The following is a 17,568-nucleotide window of genomic DNA, read 5'->3' on the forward strand; positions in this document are numbered from 1 at the left end:
AATACTCAGCCAAAGAAGTAATATAGTTTCCCTTAATTGTTTTAATTCTAACTAGCTGTTTTTTTGTTGTTGTTGTTGTTGTTTGGTTGGTTGGTTGGTTTGTTTTTTTGTTTTTTGTTTTTTCTGTTTGCTTGCTTTTCATACCTAGGTAGACTTCTGAGTCTTTCCAGAGTTTGTGTATGTTACACACACACAAACACACGTGTAGATATACATGTATATATACTATATATACTATATATATACGTATGTACACAGACACAAATACATACACGTTTATGTTTATCTTCACCTATGTCTGTGTGTGGAATAGTTGTTCTCTTCTGAGATTCATTAAATTCTATTAAATGCATTTAACACACCTCCTACTGTCTCCAAATAGGAATATCATAATTATGCCTTTGAAAGCAGATTTATTCCTATACTTCTGTGTCATCTTATCTCTCTTTTTGTGTTGCATATAAATTATGTTCCTTTCTTTGTTTCCATAGGGTTGGGTTGTTTGTCTCCTGAACAGTACTTCAGTGTGTTGTACTATACCCTCTACCATTCACAGACTAAAGTTGCATATGAAGAGGGAAGAATTTATTGATAATTAACATTATGACATTAATTACTTTATCTAATTAACATCTTCACAGAATCACAGAATTACTAAGCTTGGAATGAACCTCTGGAGATCATCTGGTCCAACTCCCCTATTCAAGAAGGGACACCCAGAGCAGGCTGCCCAAGAACCATGTCCAGACAGCCTTTGAAAGTCTCCAAGGAGGGAGACTCCACAACCTCTCTGGAGAATCTAATCAAAATTATGATTAGCCAATTAAATAGATGCTAATACTGATCGTCCAAATTATCCATTTGTTACAGCTAATTTATGTTAATAACACAGCTAATTATTATACACAAACACTCTGATATTCACCCTATTAACTGATTTTATTATCACCCTTCCAGTGTGTTGATAAAGCAAGATGCCAGTGTCCCAAGTCCAAAGGAGTATGATGGTAATTATGGATTTTCCTTTCTCCTTGATCTTGGGTACACCTGTGATTATTTTTGTATGCTTGTCCACATCATCAGCTTACTTGCTTTCTCGTCACTTGTGTGTAATGATTATTTATTTTTTTTTATTACATGTTGGATATTTCTTCTTTGCTCTCTTTGATATCCTAAAGCTGTTTTTGCCCAGCTGCTTATTGACAAGCAATTAAGCATTTGTGATTAGTGTTTACAGTCGAGGTTCTGGACTTATACTTTGAATGCCCCTGTGGTCACCCCATGTCTGCACTCCTTTACACTACAATCCTGTTCTAGTGTCATAGATTGATCTTTCTGCACATCATAGCTACTAGCTATTTTTAGTTATCATTTACATAAACATATGAGTACTATAGTAAGAGTAGGAATTGCCCCACACCATTGGAATGAGGTGAACTTTAATTAAACCATATAATGATTATGTGGTCATTCTCCAGCAGACCAAGGGAAGTGCAAAGAAAGCCTGATAGGTCCTGAGGCTTTCTCTGTTCATATAAAGCCTGTGGCCTGTTTACTAATAATTTCAAGACTATATTTACTGGGTTACAAAGTTACAAATGCTTCTAGAGTTTCATGAGGCCATTACTGATATCAAAATTTTTCTTTGGAATTGAGATGCCTTATGGGAATATGCTATGGCATTTAGCTCAATTAGTAGTCTCCTGCTTATATCAATTTTGATTTTAGGATATTGTAAAATAATTTTCTCAGCTTTTTCTTCCACTTTCTAGAACCTTCATACATAGTAATTGGCCAAAGTCCCTGAGAAGCTAATGTAGTTTCGTATAAAACTCACATTTAATTTTTGTTTCTACTTGGATTTAATAGTAAACCTATTACCAGTTCTGAGGCACTTAAATATTATGCTGATCGCTGCCAATTATAGTCCTAGGGACATATTTACATAGCAGGTGGAGAGATGCCTGTGTTTATTTTGTGTACTATGGCCAAAAGCAAATTCAAGCTGATTCCTTGGGCTGTAAAAGCAATGCAAAGGTCTTATGTCCTCCTTGGACATGATTACATTGTTGAAAGTTTTAAAGATCTCTCAGATAAAAAAGAAACCTGAATTAGGCCCAAGAGATACATGGAATCAAAATAAGCCTAGTGTAATATGTAACTATAAAATGCATCGAGAAAAAGAAAGTATCATTGGAATCAAAAAGCACTGTAATTTTGAAATGCTTTTCTGAAGAAATATAATGTAAAATTGTATTTCTAAAAAGTCTGTAAGAAAGTAAATATCAATTACTGGAAAGATTAAAAATAATACAAAAAAATGTTACCAGAAGTATGTCCTTTCACAAAAAATGTAAATAATGCAAGTCTTTTTTATTACAGTCTGGCACAACAGAATACTAGATTGTCTTATTTGACATTTACTGTTGTATCTACTTACATAATTTTATATTTCAAATACACAAAAAAAAATGTGACAAGAAGAGGAGAAAAGCATTGTTAAGATAGCCAAACATTACTAACAGGATCAGAAGCATGTTCACATAAGCAAGGATGAAAAGATACTTTACATTCCATTAAACAAAAAAATTGCACAGTGATATGCAGGTCTTGCCCATTGTGTGATCTTGAATTTATTGGTTTTAAATACAGTACTTAGTGGAGCCTGTTCATGTTAAATGTGATTTCTGGTTAATTTTGTTGATGCTACCAACAACATGTAATGGATAAATAAATGAGGACTGTGACAGGTATTGCACACCTTTGGCTGCACTAGACAATCAAAAAAGTATCTAATATTGGAAAAAATTTCCTTACTGGATATGATGAAGACCAATTTTTTCTCAGATAAGGAAATTTAATGCTGTCAAAAATCAAGGACAATTCAAGGACAAATGCTCCAGTAGAATAGAGGAAAAAGATAAGCATTGTAGAATCTGTTGTTAAATATCTGTTGTCTGAGTTTAAGGGAAACTCCTCAATTGCAAGTTTGAATAATCTGAAGATAGGAGGCTGCACTGTTAAGTAGAGAAATCCAGAGAGATAAGCAGAGAAAAGGCTTTGGATGCCATAAAAGACCTAATAAAACTCTATTAAATCTAAGCTAATTACTTCCAGCTTCTATCCTAACCACTTGACAAAAGCAGACACCTCTATAAAGTCAACAACATTTGACATTGTGGTGGTTTTACTCCGGTGGGCAGCTGAGCTCCACCACACCCGCTCTCTCACTCCCCCTCCTCAAAGTGAAAGGGGAAGAAAATATGATGCAAAGGGCTCAAAGGTTGAGATAAGGATGGGGAGATCACTCAACAATTATTGTGACAGGCAAAACAGATTCAGAGTAGGGAGATAGTAAGATTTATTGCCTATTACTAACAAGCTAGAGAAGTGAGAAACACTGAGAAGTGAGAAGTGAGAAACAAAGGAAAGAAACCAAAACCACCTTCCCCTCATCCACCCTACTCCACCCGAGTGGCACGGGGGAACAAGGAATGACGGTTGTGGTCAGTCCGTAGTCTCCGCCACTCCTTCTCTTCCCCTGCACTGTGGAGTCGTTCCCATGGGATGCCGTCCTTCCCGAACTGAGCCTGCAGGGGCTGCCCACAGGCAGCAGCTCTTCAAGAACTGCTCCCACATGGCTCCGTACCACAGGGTCCATCCCCCAGGAGCAAACTGCTCCAGTACAGGTCCCCCACGGGTGACAGCTCCCCCCAGGCCCCTTGCTCCTGCGTTGACTCCTCTCCATTGGCTGCAGCTCCAGCCTGGGGCCTGCTTCTGTGAGAGCCCTCCACAGGCTGCAGCCTCCATCAGTGCAGGTCCACCTGCTCCACCAGGGGCTCCTCCACAGGCTGCAGTGTGGAGATCTGCTCCACCATGGTACACCATGAGCTGCAGCGGGACAACCTGCTTGACCATGGTCCTCACCACAGGCCACAGGGACTTCTGCTGAGGTGCCTGGAGCACCTTGTCCCCTCCTTCTTCACTGACCTTGGCACCTGCAAAGCTGTTTCTCACTCCTCTCTCTCTCCCAGCTGCTGTGTGACAGCAGTTTTTTTGTTTGTTTTTCTTTTTTTCCCTTTCTTAAATATGCTCTCACAGCATGTTTATTGGCTTGGCTCTGGTCAGCAGTGGGGCCCTTATCTAACACGGGGCATCTTCTGAACTCTTCTCACAGAAACCAACCCTATTGCCCCCTTCCTACCAAAACCTCGCCACGTAAACCCACTATAGACATGCATCTCAGAAGTGAAATAGATCACATTTGTAGGTATTTCTTCCTCTCTATTTAATAGGAAGAAATTTTTATTTGCCTAAATAGATAACTTCTGTCAAAAGATTCTTCCTTCTGAAAGGCCAAATTCTAGATCTGATTTGTCTCCCATTTCAGGTTTAGTCGCACACCTTCAATGTTTATCACCAAATACAAGATGATTTTCTGGCTCAGTGTTGGTAACTAGTCTGTTTCTAGTTCCACACAAGAACACAAAAGCATTTTTCTGATAGTCTTTAGCTGTACCAAAACTTAACATTGCTGCAGACCTTTGTATGAACTGGACACCTTGGGGAATCTCTGAGCACAGCGATACAGCTGAACAGGCTTAGCTGCTAAAACACATCAGTGACATTCAGCTTGCTTATTGAAATGAACAACAACTCCCATGTCACACCTGAAAATTGTGTGGATGGAGCATGTTGTCCCCAGACAACTGGGCCAGGAAGCTTTTTTAACAAGTCATCAAGAAGCAAGTATCTGGCCTTGTCTTTTCCTTGGACCTCAGCCATTTTAGCCTTGTCTCTAGCACCTGTCTCCTGTCTGGTCCTTTGAGGGGTACCTAGACATGGTCCTGGGCTCTGGACACAGTGGCTATGACTGTGGCTATGCTGTGGCTATGACTGATGATGCACCCCATTACTGCTGCAGGGTTCAGTCCCTGTGGGACTATGCATTTTGGTGGAAGCAGTACCAGCACAGAGGTGATCTTGGCTCTTCCATGAGTGGAGCAGCCCAGCCCTTCCTTCTGCCAGGTATTTGATATCTGTGTCAACCTGACTGATGTGGAAATGGCTTAAATAGATGAAATTGGAATGATTCTGCAGTGATGAACCAGTGTTTATAAGGAGCAAGAATCTATGACTTATTACTTCTCTCCAGAGAGTAATTCTCATGTCTGCCTACAGTAATTTCTATGTTCTCTTTTCCCACATGACAGGAGTATAAGTCTCAAAGCGTATCAATAGATTTCGTAAGTATGTAAGCTGATCAGTTTGTAAGAATATAGAATTTTGTTCCTCCTGCTTCACGAATCACTCCTTAGATATCTAGGCTGCTTTAGAGCAAACTTAAATAACTGAGGAACTCTCATATCCTTGAAGCCTGCTTATCTTTTGCACTAAAATTGGGTCCAAAGTAAAAAATCATGCAGTTTTTCAGTCCCATACATTTTTTATGATCACACTGTTTTAGGTCAGAAGAATGTTGCTGTCAGCAGTGTCTCAAACAGAAGGACAATCTAACATCCAAAGTTCTGTATATAATGCTGATGCTTACAGGGGAAGCTGTTCCAAGTGTTCAGTCTATATTCATCTTTTATGGTTAACAGCTTTCTTTTAGTCTGGCTTCTTATCTTGTTTCAACAAGACACATATATGAAAAGAGAGCATGAATAAGATAACTTCCTCATTCCTGCAAAGAGATATCAGCCCAAAGATTGGAAGTAAAACTGTTAGATGTAAATTAAAAAAATAAACAAAGAGGGGGAGAGGGGGGGGAGGAAAGAAGGAAAAAGAGAAAAAAAGAAGTAAAGAAATAAGCCCTCCTCTACCTATTTCATGATGAAACTTTAACAGTTTAAGCCTCTGTTACTGCCTTTGACACTGTTACTGCCAGCAGATAGAACATTTCTAATATTACGTGAATCAAAACAGAGGGAGAAAGTGGATGCCTTTAACCTTAATCCATCAATTTGACAGCATTTAACATGTCTGTCAATCAAATTTATTCTGCAAAAGTCAGAATACAATATTCAAGGGAAAAAAAATAATAGTTCAAAGAGCAACTTGACAGTCACTGAAACAGGTTGCCCAGAAAAGCTGTGGATGTCCCAGCCCTGGAAGTGTTCAAGGCCAGGTTGGACAAGGCTTTGAGCAACCTGATGTAGTGGAAAATGTCCCTGATCACGGCAGAGGGGTTGGAACAAGATGATCTTTAAGGTCTTTTTCAACCCAAATCATTCTATGATTCTGTGAATTATAGTGTATAGGAAGCCTTGGTTCACCTGAGCTATTAATATATATTTGTTTATGCTTATGTTTTTAATAAAACAGAGATTATTAGAATGTCGTTATTTTATACATTTTGTGGTAGCTCCTTTTGTGTCATCTAAATATTTTTTTTCTAAAGAACGGTCACATGCCTACCTGAGTTATAAGACTGGATTTCCAATACTGACCATTCATATGGAATATCACCAAAAGACAAACTAATGTAACACTAAATTTTCTCTCTTCTAACAGGAGTTAAAAAGCCCATATTTCATGGTCATTTAGGAAACATGGTAACTAGCCTTCTGATTATCACAAGGGACCAAATAGGACTTATTCTTCAAAGATCCTCCTCCACAGACAATACAGGGAAACTTCAGATGCCTCGGCTAAGAGATTACAAGTAAGTGAGAAGTATGTGGCCAAGTCTCGACAAGACATGATAGTACAAAATAACTAGTCTCATAGTTCTTTATATCCTACCAAGACCTGTGTTTTTTCCAAGATTTTGGTGGTTGTATTCTGTTCCATGCAATACCAAATGATAAGGTCAAGAGTCTATGGCAGCTATTGTTATGAGCTTTTTAGTATTATCAGATGCCCTTAGCATTGTTGATGACATTACTGGCCTTGTCTGGTTAGTGGCAATATTTTTTTTTTTTTCTCTGTATTCTTAAATGTTATTTTGGCTTTTCCACAGATTTCTCTGAGGTTCCACATACTTCTGTGTTTAACAGTGTGCAACAGGTAGTTTGTAAATATTTGCAAATTCAGTATCACAGTGCAAAAAATCACTCATTGCTGAACTGAAATTGAAGCTGATTGCAATTTAAACTTTGTCATTCAGAATGATTGCATAAAAGGAGACAGAAAATACCAACAGGTGTATATAACTGCCTCTTGGACTTGGGCATGTGTCTGACTTCTGCTGCCAGAGCTGGACCTCAGAATGAGTCAAACATTCCATTCATAACATTAGCCATGATGATACTGTTCAATATATTGAATTTTGAAGTTGTGACAACTTCTCTCATGTAAAAGTCTGCAAATACCAGTGTTTGTGTTAAAATGTAAGGTAAAAACATATAAAATTACTGATAACTTGCCATGTGTGAGCATCTCAGTTTAAAAAATGACATACTGAAAGTTTGCTTTCCACAAGGTTTCTTTGGCTTGCAATGCACCCACTTTAGTATTTTGTTCCAGTCAGAAAATACTGTTTCACTTTTAGGAGACATAAAAAAAGCTTTTGTCCATATCCTTTGAAATGGGGTTTACTGGTCTGCACTTAGGAGAGTTGTACAATACTTCTGAATAACAAAGGCTGAATTTAAATTAATAGTTTGTTTATGATTGGTAAATTTCAGTTTAGATACTTCTTTTACTGCTATTTTAGTATTTTAAAGTTTATTTTATATGTAAGTCTGGTGCTATGGGACACATTTCTAATTTTGCCTATGCCATTATTCAAATCAGAAGAAATAAAGGAAAAATGGGATTATGATTTTGCATTATCTTGAGGGAAGGTCTTTTGAGATCATCCTTATTGTCCCTGTGAAACATGCAAGATTGCAAAAAACAGAATGCAACATTTAAAAAGCACCTCTGTTTCATGAAAGGTTTCTTACCTAAATGATTTAGTATCTCTACATAATTTGATTTAGCTATTGGATGTGTTCTGTTTTCTGGAGAAAAAAAAAAAAAAAAAAAAAAACACAAAAAAAAACACGAGGGCTTTTTTGTTTTCTACCATATTTGAATGCAAACAAAGTAGACTTGAGACTAATAGCAAATTATTTTTGCACTCATACTTGAAAGACATGCTGTTATTGTGAATATAATATTATTAAGATTCATTATGAAATTACCATAACAATTAAAGTCAGCTGTGAAATACCAGTTCAGGAGTAACTCTCTCATTTTAAAATAATATCATTAGTTCTTGTCATGCAGAGAAATGTAATTAATGTAAACTTCATTTGCATATTCCCTGTTTTTCTTTTCTTTCTTTAATCTTGTAATCACTGCAAGTAATTTTTTAAAAAGGTGACCTTAATAAGTGATTAACATTTTTCTTAAATTCAACCTAACAATTGTTAGTTTATTATTATTAACTGTAAACAAACAAAAACTCTGTTCTAAACAAAAGACTCAAAAAGCAACGAACCTGAAGATAATGCTAAAATGCGCATTCTTTCATTTAGAAGGTTTAGGATAATCACAAACACATTAAAATATACCTGTGCAAATACAACCACATAGTTCACACCTACTGTAATTCTCCTTAAATGGTTCTACTTGACAATTATGATCATGCTGCCTTAGATACTTTCACAAATAAAGCAGAAAACTCTGAGTCTGGGATTAATTATTTGTGTTAGACGTATGGGCTAATTTATCTTCCTTCTTGTGTATAAATTATGAATAATCTTTTTTCTCAAGTATTGTCATTATTCAGGGACTATTTTGTGCAGATCCTGGTGAATAGCATGTTCACAAATTTGTGATTGTAATTTATTGTCATTGTATTTTATAGACAAAATCAAATTTCTGATTTGCATCAGTGTAAAACTACAGAAAAAAAAAAAAATCTTGTACTAGGGAGTGGAAGACTGAACCAACTGAAGCAATTCGAACACACAAGGAATTCTCTGAAACACAAAGAATTTCCAAGGCCAGATAAGCCCAGAATTGACAGTATAAATATTTAAGTTGCCAAATTCATTTTATATGAATATTCTGTGATTGCTATAGAAAATTATTCTCATTCGTACAGTTGCCTTTCAACAACTCATTTGACAAAATATTCAGGAAAAGACTAACATAAAGCAGTGAGTAAAAGTGAAAGGATTCACTGAAAAGTAAATATTCACAGGAAATTATTTGCCCAGCTGGCAGAAAAACTGTGTGGTATCTAGAAGTAATTCCTGGATGTCTGAAGCAGATGTTTTAGCCTAGACCCAAAGGCTTTTTTAAATAAATGCTAATCATGGGGCTTGGGATATTTTAAATGAGTGTTTCCATGTTTCTTCAGTCATAGTTCCTGTGACATGTGGATCCATTACTAAACTAAAAGAAAAAAAATAATGTTTGGATCTAATTCTGCTCTTATATACATAAATGTTAAAGTTATTAATCTAGTAGGCTATATTCATAACTAACTACAAATACTCACATCAATACTTAATTTCACATCAATACTCAATTACTTACTGGCTACTGCCATTAAAGACAACGAAAAATCTTTTTACAAATACGTCAACGCAAAACAGAGGACTAAGGAGAATCTCCATGCTTCACTGGATGCAGGGGGAAACCCAGTTACAAAAGATGAGGAAAAGGCTGAGGTGCTTAATGCTTTCTTTGCCTGTCTTTAGCGGCAATACCGGTTGTTCTCTGGATACCCAGTACCCTGAGCTGGTGGAAGGGGATGGGGAGCAGGATGTGGCCCTCACTATCCACGAAGAAATGGTTGGTGACCTGCTACGGCACTTGGATGTGCGCAAGTCAATGGGGCCAGATGGGATCCACCCGAGGATACTGAGCAGAGGAGCTGGCCAAGCTGCTTACCATCATTTATCAGCAGTCCTGGCTATCAGGGTAGGTCCCAGTCAACTGGTGGCTAACAAACATAATGCCCATCTACAAGAAGGGCCAGAGAGCAGACCCGGGGAACTATAGGCCTGTCAGTTTGACCTCAGTGCCAGGGAAGCTCACGGAGCAGATTCTCTTGAGTGTCATCACGTAGCACTTGCAGGGCAAGCAGGCGATCAGGCCCAGTCAGCATGAGTTTATGAAAGGCAGGTCCTACATGATGAACCTGATCTCCTTCTATGACAAAGTGACATGCTGGGTGGATGAGGGAAAGGCTGTGGATGTGGTCTACCTTGACTTCAGCAAGGCCTTTGACATCGTTTCCCACAGCATTCTCCTCAAGAAACTGGCTGCTTGTGGCTTGGACTAGCGTACGCTTCGTTGGGTTAGAAACTGGCTGGATAGCTGGGCCCAAAGAGTCGTGGTGAATGGAGTCAAATCCAGTTGGAGTCCAGTCACTAGTGGCGTTCCCCAGGGCTCGGTGCTGGGGCCGGTCCTCTTTAATATCTTCATTGATGATCTGGACGAGGGCATTGAGTGCACCCTCAGTAAGTTCGCAGATGACACCAAGTTAGGTGCGTGTGTCAATCTGCTCGAGGGTAGGAAAGCTCTGCAGGAGGATCTGGATAGGCTGCACCGATGGGCTGAGGTCAACTGCATGAAGTTCAACAAGGCCAAGTGCCGGGTCCTCCACCTGGGATGCAATAACCCCAAGCAGAGCTACAGGCTGGGAGATGAGTGGTTGGAGAGCTGCCAAGCAGAGAAGGACCTGGGAGTGATGGTGGATAGTCGGCTGAATATGAGCCAGCAGTGTGCTCAGGTGGCCAAGAAGGCCAACGGCATCCTGGCTTGTATCAGAAACAGTGTGGCCAGCAGGGCTAGGGAGGTGATTGTTCCCCTGTACTCGGTTCTGGTGAGGCCGCACCTCGAGTACTGTGTTCAGTTCTGGCCCCCTCGCTACAAGAAAGACATCGAGATGCTCAAGCGAGTCCAGAGAAGGGCAACGAAGCTGGTGAGGGGCCTGGAGAACAAGTCTTATGAGGAGTGGCTGAGAGAGCTGGGCTTGTTCAGCCTGGAGAAGAGGAGGCTCAGGGGCGACCTTATCGCTCTCTACAGGTACCTTTAAGGAGGCTGTAGCGAGGTGGGGGTTGGTCTGTTCTCACATGTGCTTGGTGATAGGATGAGGGGGAATGGGCTTAAGTTGTGCCAGGGGAGTTTTAGGTTGGATGTTAGGAAGAACTTCTTTACCGAAAGGGTTGTTGGGCATTGGAACGGGCTGCCCAGGGAAGTGGTGGAGTAACCATCCCTGGAGGTCTTTAAAAGACGTTTAGATGTAGAGCTTAGTGATATGGTTTAGTGGAGGACTTGTTAGTGTTAGGTCAGAGGTTGGACTCGATGATCTTGAGGTCTCTTCCAACCTAGAAATTCTGTGATTCTGTGAAATAATTTAAACAGGTATTGTATTTCGATGATAGTTGATCTTTGAAGTCAAATGCTGCAGTCTTAAACTGCAGTCATATTTTATATATATATATATTCTGCAACAGTATTAGATTATTTCTTAATCCTATTGGACTTTTAACAAAGATCTAAGTGGAGAAAAAGCTTTTGAATGGGTTGACCGGTTATACTTGAAAAAGTAGTATATAATTGCTTCCATGTTTTAGAATGAGATGTTTTTTGTGCTTGTGTTCAATATATATGTATATATATATAATTGAAAGTGTAGTAACATAGCTTGTTTAAATTTATACTGAATTACAGAAGACTTTCCCACAGGTCCTGCTGGCTTAGTGTAACAGATGTCACTAAATTATCTCCAACAAAAATAGGTAAAGATTTATCCACTGAACAGCATAGACACAAAAACAAGGAAAGAAATCAGAGTTTGACATGCTCAAGTAATTCAGACTATTAAGAGATTATCGGTTTTTCTCTTTGCTATCATTTTTATTTTGAAGCCTTTTCTACAGAGGAATCTTAATTTTAAACCCAATGACATTGCTTAATTTACCATTATTTCCAATGTTTACATAATGACAAAAATGTATGTCATGCACAAGGGCTTCTATATGCATTAAGAGAAATTATGTTTCTGGTAAGTCTGTTAGCAGCAAGAAATGTGTTAACCAAGGTGAATGCTAGAGAGCTGTAAACTACTGTATGCTCTCTAGCTTAATACTCTGGCTGATGAAAAGCTGATATTGTTGCCTACTATGGAAATGAAGTTTCCCTTGACATTGAAAAAGCTGTGACATGCTGTTCTCCAAAATGGATTGGGTATAAAAAGCCGAGTGTGGTGTTTCTCACTGGGTGTTGTGACAGTGTGCTCACCATACATACAACCCAACCTTTCACCTGACCCTTCGCAAGTGATAACCAGCCATGATGGATGCACCTAGTCCAGGCACAAGGTGGATTCAGGCAAGACATATAGCAACACAATAGCCAAGGGCTAACTGAGCATGCACTCACTAAATACATCTGGTATGCGAATATGACTATAATTCAGTCATCTTACTCCATTAATAGGGGACAGCCCAGAGGCCATTAATCTCTCCTGCACAGCAGCAGGATGCATGCTAGGATCTTCGCCTTGAGCAGAGATTCCTCTCAAGGTTATTCCTTGACGTTGAGAGATCCCTTACCTGCAACAGATATTCAGTATGTGACTAACAGTACAGTTTGTAATCTTAGCTAAGTGATATAAAGGATTGATTGTACATATAATCTTTTAGACTTAAGCCATTGACCAAGGGTCTATTCTGAACCTCATGGCTCAGTGGGAGGGATCTCCCTTACAGTTTTGTCTGACCTTGTCTTTTATGCAATATATAATCAAATGACCTTGCCATTTGAATACAGTTGAGTCACTGTCTCATTTATGATTAAACTTTGCTAGATCACTACATTATATCAATACATTGCTGCATAATTCTGTTCATGACAGGTGAGGGGAATTTCCAGACAATTTTGAACTATGACTGTTGTGAAATTTTCCATTTCTTGGTGCGATTCCACACTGTGCAGCTGGTCTTTAACGTTCTGATGCCATATTATGAACACATTTTTGTTCCCTCCAATAATTAAATGGCCTAAATACAGAGCCTGTGACAGAGGTTCAGTCACAGCAGAAGAAGAATAGTCATAACATAATCTTCCTATCCTAAACAAATAATTATTAACATATCAGGTACTCTACTAAGCTCACCCTAGAATCCACACAAGAATTACTTCTCTCCTGTGTAATCAGCAACAAGAGCATTCTTCAGTTTCTGTGAAACACGTATGAGAAGTTACTAGGCAATCATAGTGTTTATTGAAGGGTAGGTTTCTGCCTCACTTTTTCCTTTTTTTTAATTTTTTTATTTTAGAATTTAGAATTTTTTTAGAATTCTAGGTGCAAACAGTGAGAACTTTCCTGATAGGACTCACTATAAACTTACTGAGCAAAGGTTTTATTGACTTGAATAAGCATTGCCTCTACAGAGGATATACAATCAAGTTTTATGTTGAAAATCATGAAAAATTATTTTGCTTTCAACAAATTCAGAATAGTTATTGATTAATAGCTCTGAAAAATGTAAGCTTATAAGTGTTTTTAAGTACACCTAAACAAGTTAAACTTTTCAGAAAAAGAATCTTTAGTCTTTTAAAAGAAGTCCTTAGCATTTTCAAGCAGTGTCATTGAAAATGATTCCTTCTGCAATGATCAGGTATCTCAGGAATAGATTTGGCCATATGCTCACTAACAGACCAGTCAATTAATCACACTTTGACATGAATCTGAGAATTATGGTGGGAAGGGAAGGGAAGGGAAGGGAAGGGAAGGGAAGGGAAGGGAAGGGAAGGGAAGGGAAGGGAAGGGAAGGGAAGGGAAGGGAAGGGAAGGGAAGGGAAGGGAAGGGAAGGGAAGGGAAGGGAAGGGAAGGGAAGGGAAGGGAAGGGAAGGGAAGGGAAGGGAAGGGAAAAGCAACAAAATACATTACAGATAGAATTATTTGGTTCTTGTTCATCACCTCACTGGACAATTTTCCTTGTGCAACACCAGCGGAGTTTCTGTAATCTACAGAGTCAAGTTCCCACTTTGCCTGACCACCACCTCTGTTTTGTATATCCATATTACACTAATATATACGTTAAATTGACTGTGTCTAAATATGTCCTGTTATAAATCAGTCTGAGTAAACTTATTTCCTGATAACTTTCTGCCTTTCTACCTTTTTTTTTTTTTTTTTTTTTTTTTTTTTTACTACCATGGCTTTGTTTCACTTGTCAAGCGATCTTTTATGCCTTTACCTTTCACTGTCTCACACCTATTGAAGTACAGTATCAGATCAACAGTGATCAAGCATCTGGTAAAATTTACATCTCTTAGTATGCTACTATAGAGTAAGAAAGAGAGAAGGTGCAATACATGCCTTACTCACTTAAACAAAATGCATACACAAGCATTGTTTCATCCATAGTCAGACCCAAAGAAATTATTGTTTCCCTACATCTCTAGAAAGTACGTTTACGGATACACATCAAATTATAGAATCATAGAATATTTTGAGTTGGAAGGGACCTTAACGATTACCCTGTACCAACCCCAAGCCATGGGCAGGGACACCTCACTCTAGATCAAGTTGCTCAAAGCCCCATCAAGCCTGGCCTTAAACATTTCCATGGATGAGGTATCCACAGCTTCTCTGGGCAGCTTGTGCCAGTGTCTCACCACCCTCATAGTAAAGAATTTCTTCTTTATATCTAATCTAAACCTACCTTCTTTTATTTTAAAGCCATTTCCCCTTGACAAAGAGTCCCTCCCCAGCTTTTCTGTAGGCCCTCTTAATGTACTAGAAGGCTGCTATAAGGTCTCCTCAGAGCCTTCTCTTCTCCAGGCTGAACAACCGCAACTCCCACAGAATCACAGAATCACAGAATCACAGAATTTTCTAGGTTGGAAGAGACCTCAAGGTCATCGAGTCCAACCTCCAACCTAACGCTAACAGCCCTCCACTAAACCATATCCCTAAGCTCTACATCTAAGCGTCTTTTGAAGACTTCCAGGGATGGTGACTCCACCACTTCCCTGGGCAGCCTGTTCCAATGCCTCACAACCCTTTCTGTAAAGAAGTTCTTTCTAACATCTAACCTAAAACTCCCCTGGCTCAACTTAAGCCCATTCCCCCTCGTCCTGTCACCACGCACGTCAGTCCCTCAGCCTGTCTTCATAGGAAAAGTGCTCCAGCGCCTTGATCATCCTAATGACCCTCCTCTGGACTCATTCTAATACTACCATGTCCTTGTTCTTCTGGGGGCCCCAGAGCTGAACACAGTACTGCAGGTGGGGTCTAAGAAGAGGAGGAGAATCACCTCCCTTGACTTGCTGCTACAGTTCTTTTGATGCAGCCCATGATATGGTTGGCTTTCTGGGCTTCAGGTGCATATTGCCAGATCATGCTGAGTTTCTTATCATCCAATATCCCCAGGTCCTTCTCACCAGGGCTGCTTTCAATCCATTCTCCACCCAACCTGTATTTGTGCTTGGCATTACCCCAAACTAAGTGCAGGACCTTGCACTTGAACTTGTTGATCCTCATGAGGTTCAAACAGGCCCACATCTCAAGCCTGTCAAGATCCCTGTAGATGGGATCTGTTTCATCCAGAGTGTCAACTGCATTGCACAACTTGGTGTCATTGGAAAACTTGCTGAGGGTACACTCAATTTCATTGTCATGTCCCCCACAAAGATGTTAAACAGTGCCAGTCCCAGTACTGAACCCTGAGGAATGCCACTTGATACTGATCTCCACCTGGATATTGAGCCTTTCACCCCAACTCTTTGAATGCAACCATCCAGCCAATTGCTTACCCATTGAGTAGTCTATCCATCAAATCCAAGTCTCTCCAATTTACAGACAAGATTATCATGGGAGACATTGACAAATGCTTTGCACAAGTCCAGGTAGATAATGTCAGTTACTCTTCCCCTATCCACCAATACTGTAAATCTCATAATCAGTTTCAAATGTTAAAAGGTAGAAGTTAGAAATTTAAGATTATTGACTGAAACTTCATGGATTCAGTCATCACTAGTTATAAGGAGATTAACAGTATTCCTTCTGCCCCTTCCTTGGAGCAAGGTTTATTGATGTAGATACAGGGAAACAATTTTGTCTCCTACACATTATGTATGCAATTACTCATCACTCCTGATGGCTCATTTTATGGAAATTTTAGTGGACTCAGTATAATATATATACATGTATATATATTTCCAAGATACTCAGATATTATGTAGAAGAACATCATATAAAAATCTAGAGAGAGATGAGTCTACAAAATCTATGTTAAGAAATTCATCTATCACTTCCCTTGTTCTTCATTTTACATCATATCTGCTCTGCTACAACTCTATTATTATTCCAGGCTGCAGCTATGTTCCTGCATTCCTAATGGTATATCAACATTTGTTTGCATTTTCAGGCAGTTATTTTGGAGTGATTAATTTGGGTGTCAGAAAACAAACTGCGGTCTTCCAGATACTATTCTGATCAGATTAACTGTGTCATTATCCACAGGTATGAGGAATTTTGATTCTAGCCCATTGCTCTGTCTAGAAAATTAAGTTGTCACTCCTTTAAGCAATTTATTACAATACAGTATGCAATTGTTTTATTATACATGAAAGCCTGTAATGGGCAGGTTCCCATCAGTGGTTTGCAACTTGATTATGTGCATGACTGTCAAAATAATAAAATAAAATACATGTCACTAGGAAAAAGAAAGGGAAGAAAAAAGTTAAAAAGCTATGGCATAGTATCACTAGGTTTTTGTTTTTGTTGTTTTTATGTTTTCAAGAATTATATCTTCAGCTAATCCATTTTACTGAGATCTGTTTATACACCTCTGAGCAGATAATTTAATATAATTGTATATTTAACAAGTAAATTTGTATTGATTAAATAACTAATGAATAACAAAATATTCAAAAACACATCTACTTGTTTTGAGTGAGACCTCTTTCCTTCAGCTAATGATTCATGAGAGAAGAGAGACAAGAAGAAAGAAAATGTTTGCATGACAGAAACTATTATCTGAATGTACTGTGTTCAAGAATTAAAGATTTGCCCAAGAATATGGGCAAAGGACACTTTGTACTCTAGAACTAGTCCAAATGCATATTCGGTTGTGTTTGAATATCAACCTCCTCAACTTCCTTGGTCAGTGGTATTCTGGTAATCAGGTGGTGATTTAGTAATCAGGAGCTGATTTTGTAGCTGAGGATCTGGAAGGTCATTTTATAGCTGCCTATTTCAGGTTTTTTTCCTCCACAGCAAATGCATGTTGTCATTGCTACAGCCAACAATATTATCCACTATAATGCTAACCTCCTTGCTTTCTAATGTTATGTTAAAGTGGGTTGTTCTTTGATTACTTTTGTTTGTTCATTTTGTGCAAGACTGCAAGTCATTCTTTAGTTCAATAACAATTTCAAACATTTTATTATGCCTAGGAATAATCAAAAATTTTTAGTTTCATAAATAAAATCCTGTTAGAAAGAAGTATTTGTGTTTTTATTATTATTATTATATTATTTTCATACATTATCAACCACATAACGAGTGTCATTTGTTTATATCACTTTGGAGGTTGATCCCCTTTCTATGTAATAGTCTCCAGTATCCACACAGCTTTTCAATAAGAGAGAACATCAAGGAT

At 38.6% G+C, this 17,568-nt stretch overlaps 1 protein-coding gene and 1 long non-coding RNA gene across 3 annotated transcripts in view; one reads left to right on the top strand and one right to left on the bottom strand.

Annotated features, from left to right (window-relative positions):
* LOC311429848 overlaps positions 1-17,568 on the bottom strand; it is a 60,942-nt gene that overhangs the window by 34,569 nt on the left and 8,805 nt on the right. The gene's annotated exons all lie outside the window — the stretch shown is intronic.
* Positions 3,447-17,215, top strand: LOC311430064 (uncharacterized protein). 2 transcript variants are annotated; one of them, XR_014688530.1, is made up of 5 exons: positions 3,447-4,270; positions 6,517-6,667; positions 9,642-9,864; positions 16,333-16,427; positions 16,880-17,215. XR_014688530.1 is itself a non-coding variant. In XM_084506447.1 (4 exons), exons 2-4 carry the CDS (start codon positions 6,555-6,557, stop codon positions 16,348-16,350), a joined length of 354 nt encoding a protein of 117 aa, XP_084362573.1. In that variant the 5' UTR covers positions 3,447-4,270; positions 6,517-6,554; the 3' UTR covers positions 16,351-16,517. The 2 variants fall into 2 exon arrangements, 1 of the variants encoding a protein (XP_084362573.1); XM_084506447.1 differs by lacking the exon at positions 16,880-17,215 and having other exon boundaries at positions 16,333-16,517.

This window comes from Aythya ferina (genome assembly GCF_964211825.1).
Source record: "Aythya ferina genome assembly, chromosome: 1".
NCBI lineage: Eukaryota > Metazoa > Chordata > Aves > Anseriformes > Anatidae > Aythya > Aythya ferina.

What these genes read in the sequence shown, in the direction of transcription:
- LOC311430064 (XM_084506447.1), top strand. Translation starts at nt 6,555, where the DNA reads ATGGTAACTAGCCTTCTGATTATCACAAGGGACCAAATAGGACTTATT. An exon ending in CCTCGGCTAAGAGATTACAA is followed by an intron (nt 6,668 to 9,641) that starts GTAAGTGAGAAG and finishes GCCTGTCTTTAG; the next exon opens with CGGCAATACCGGTTGTTCTC.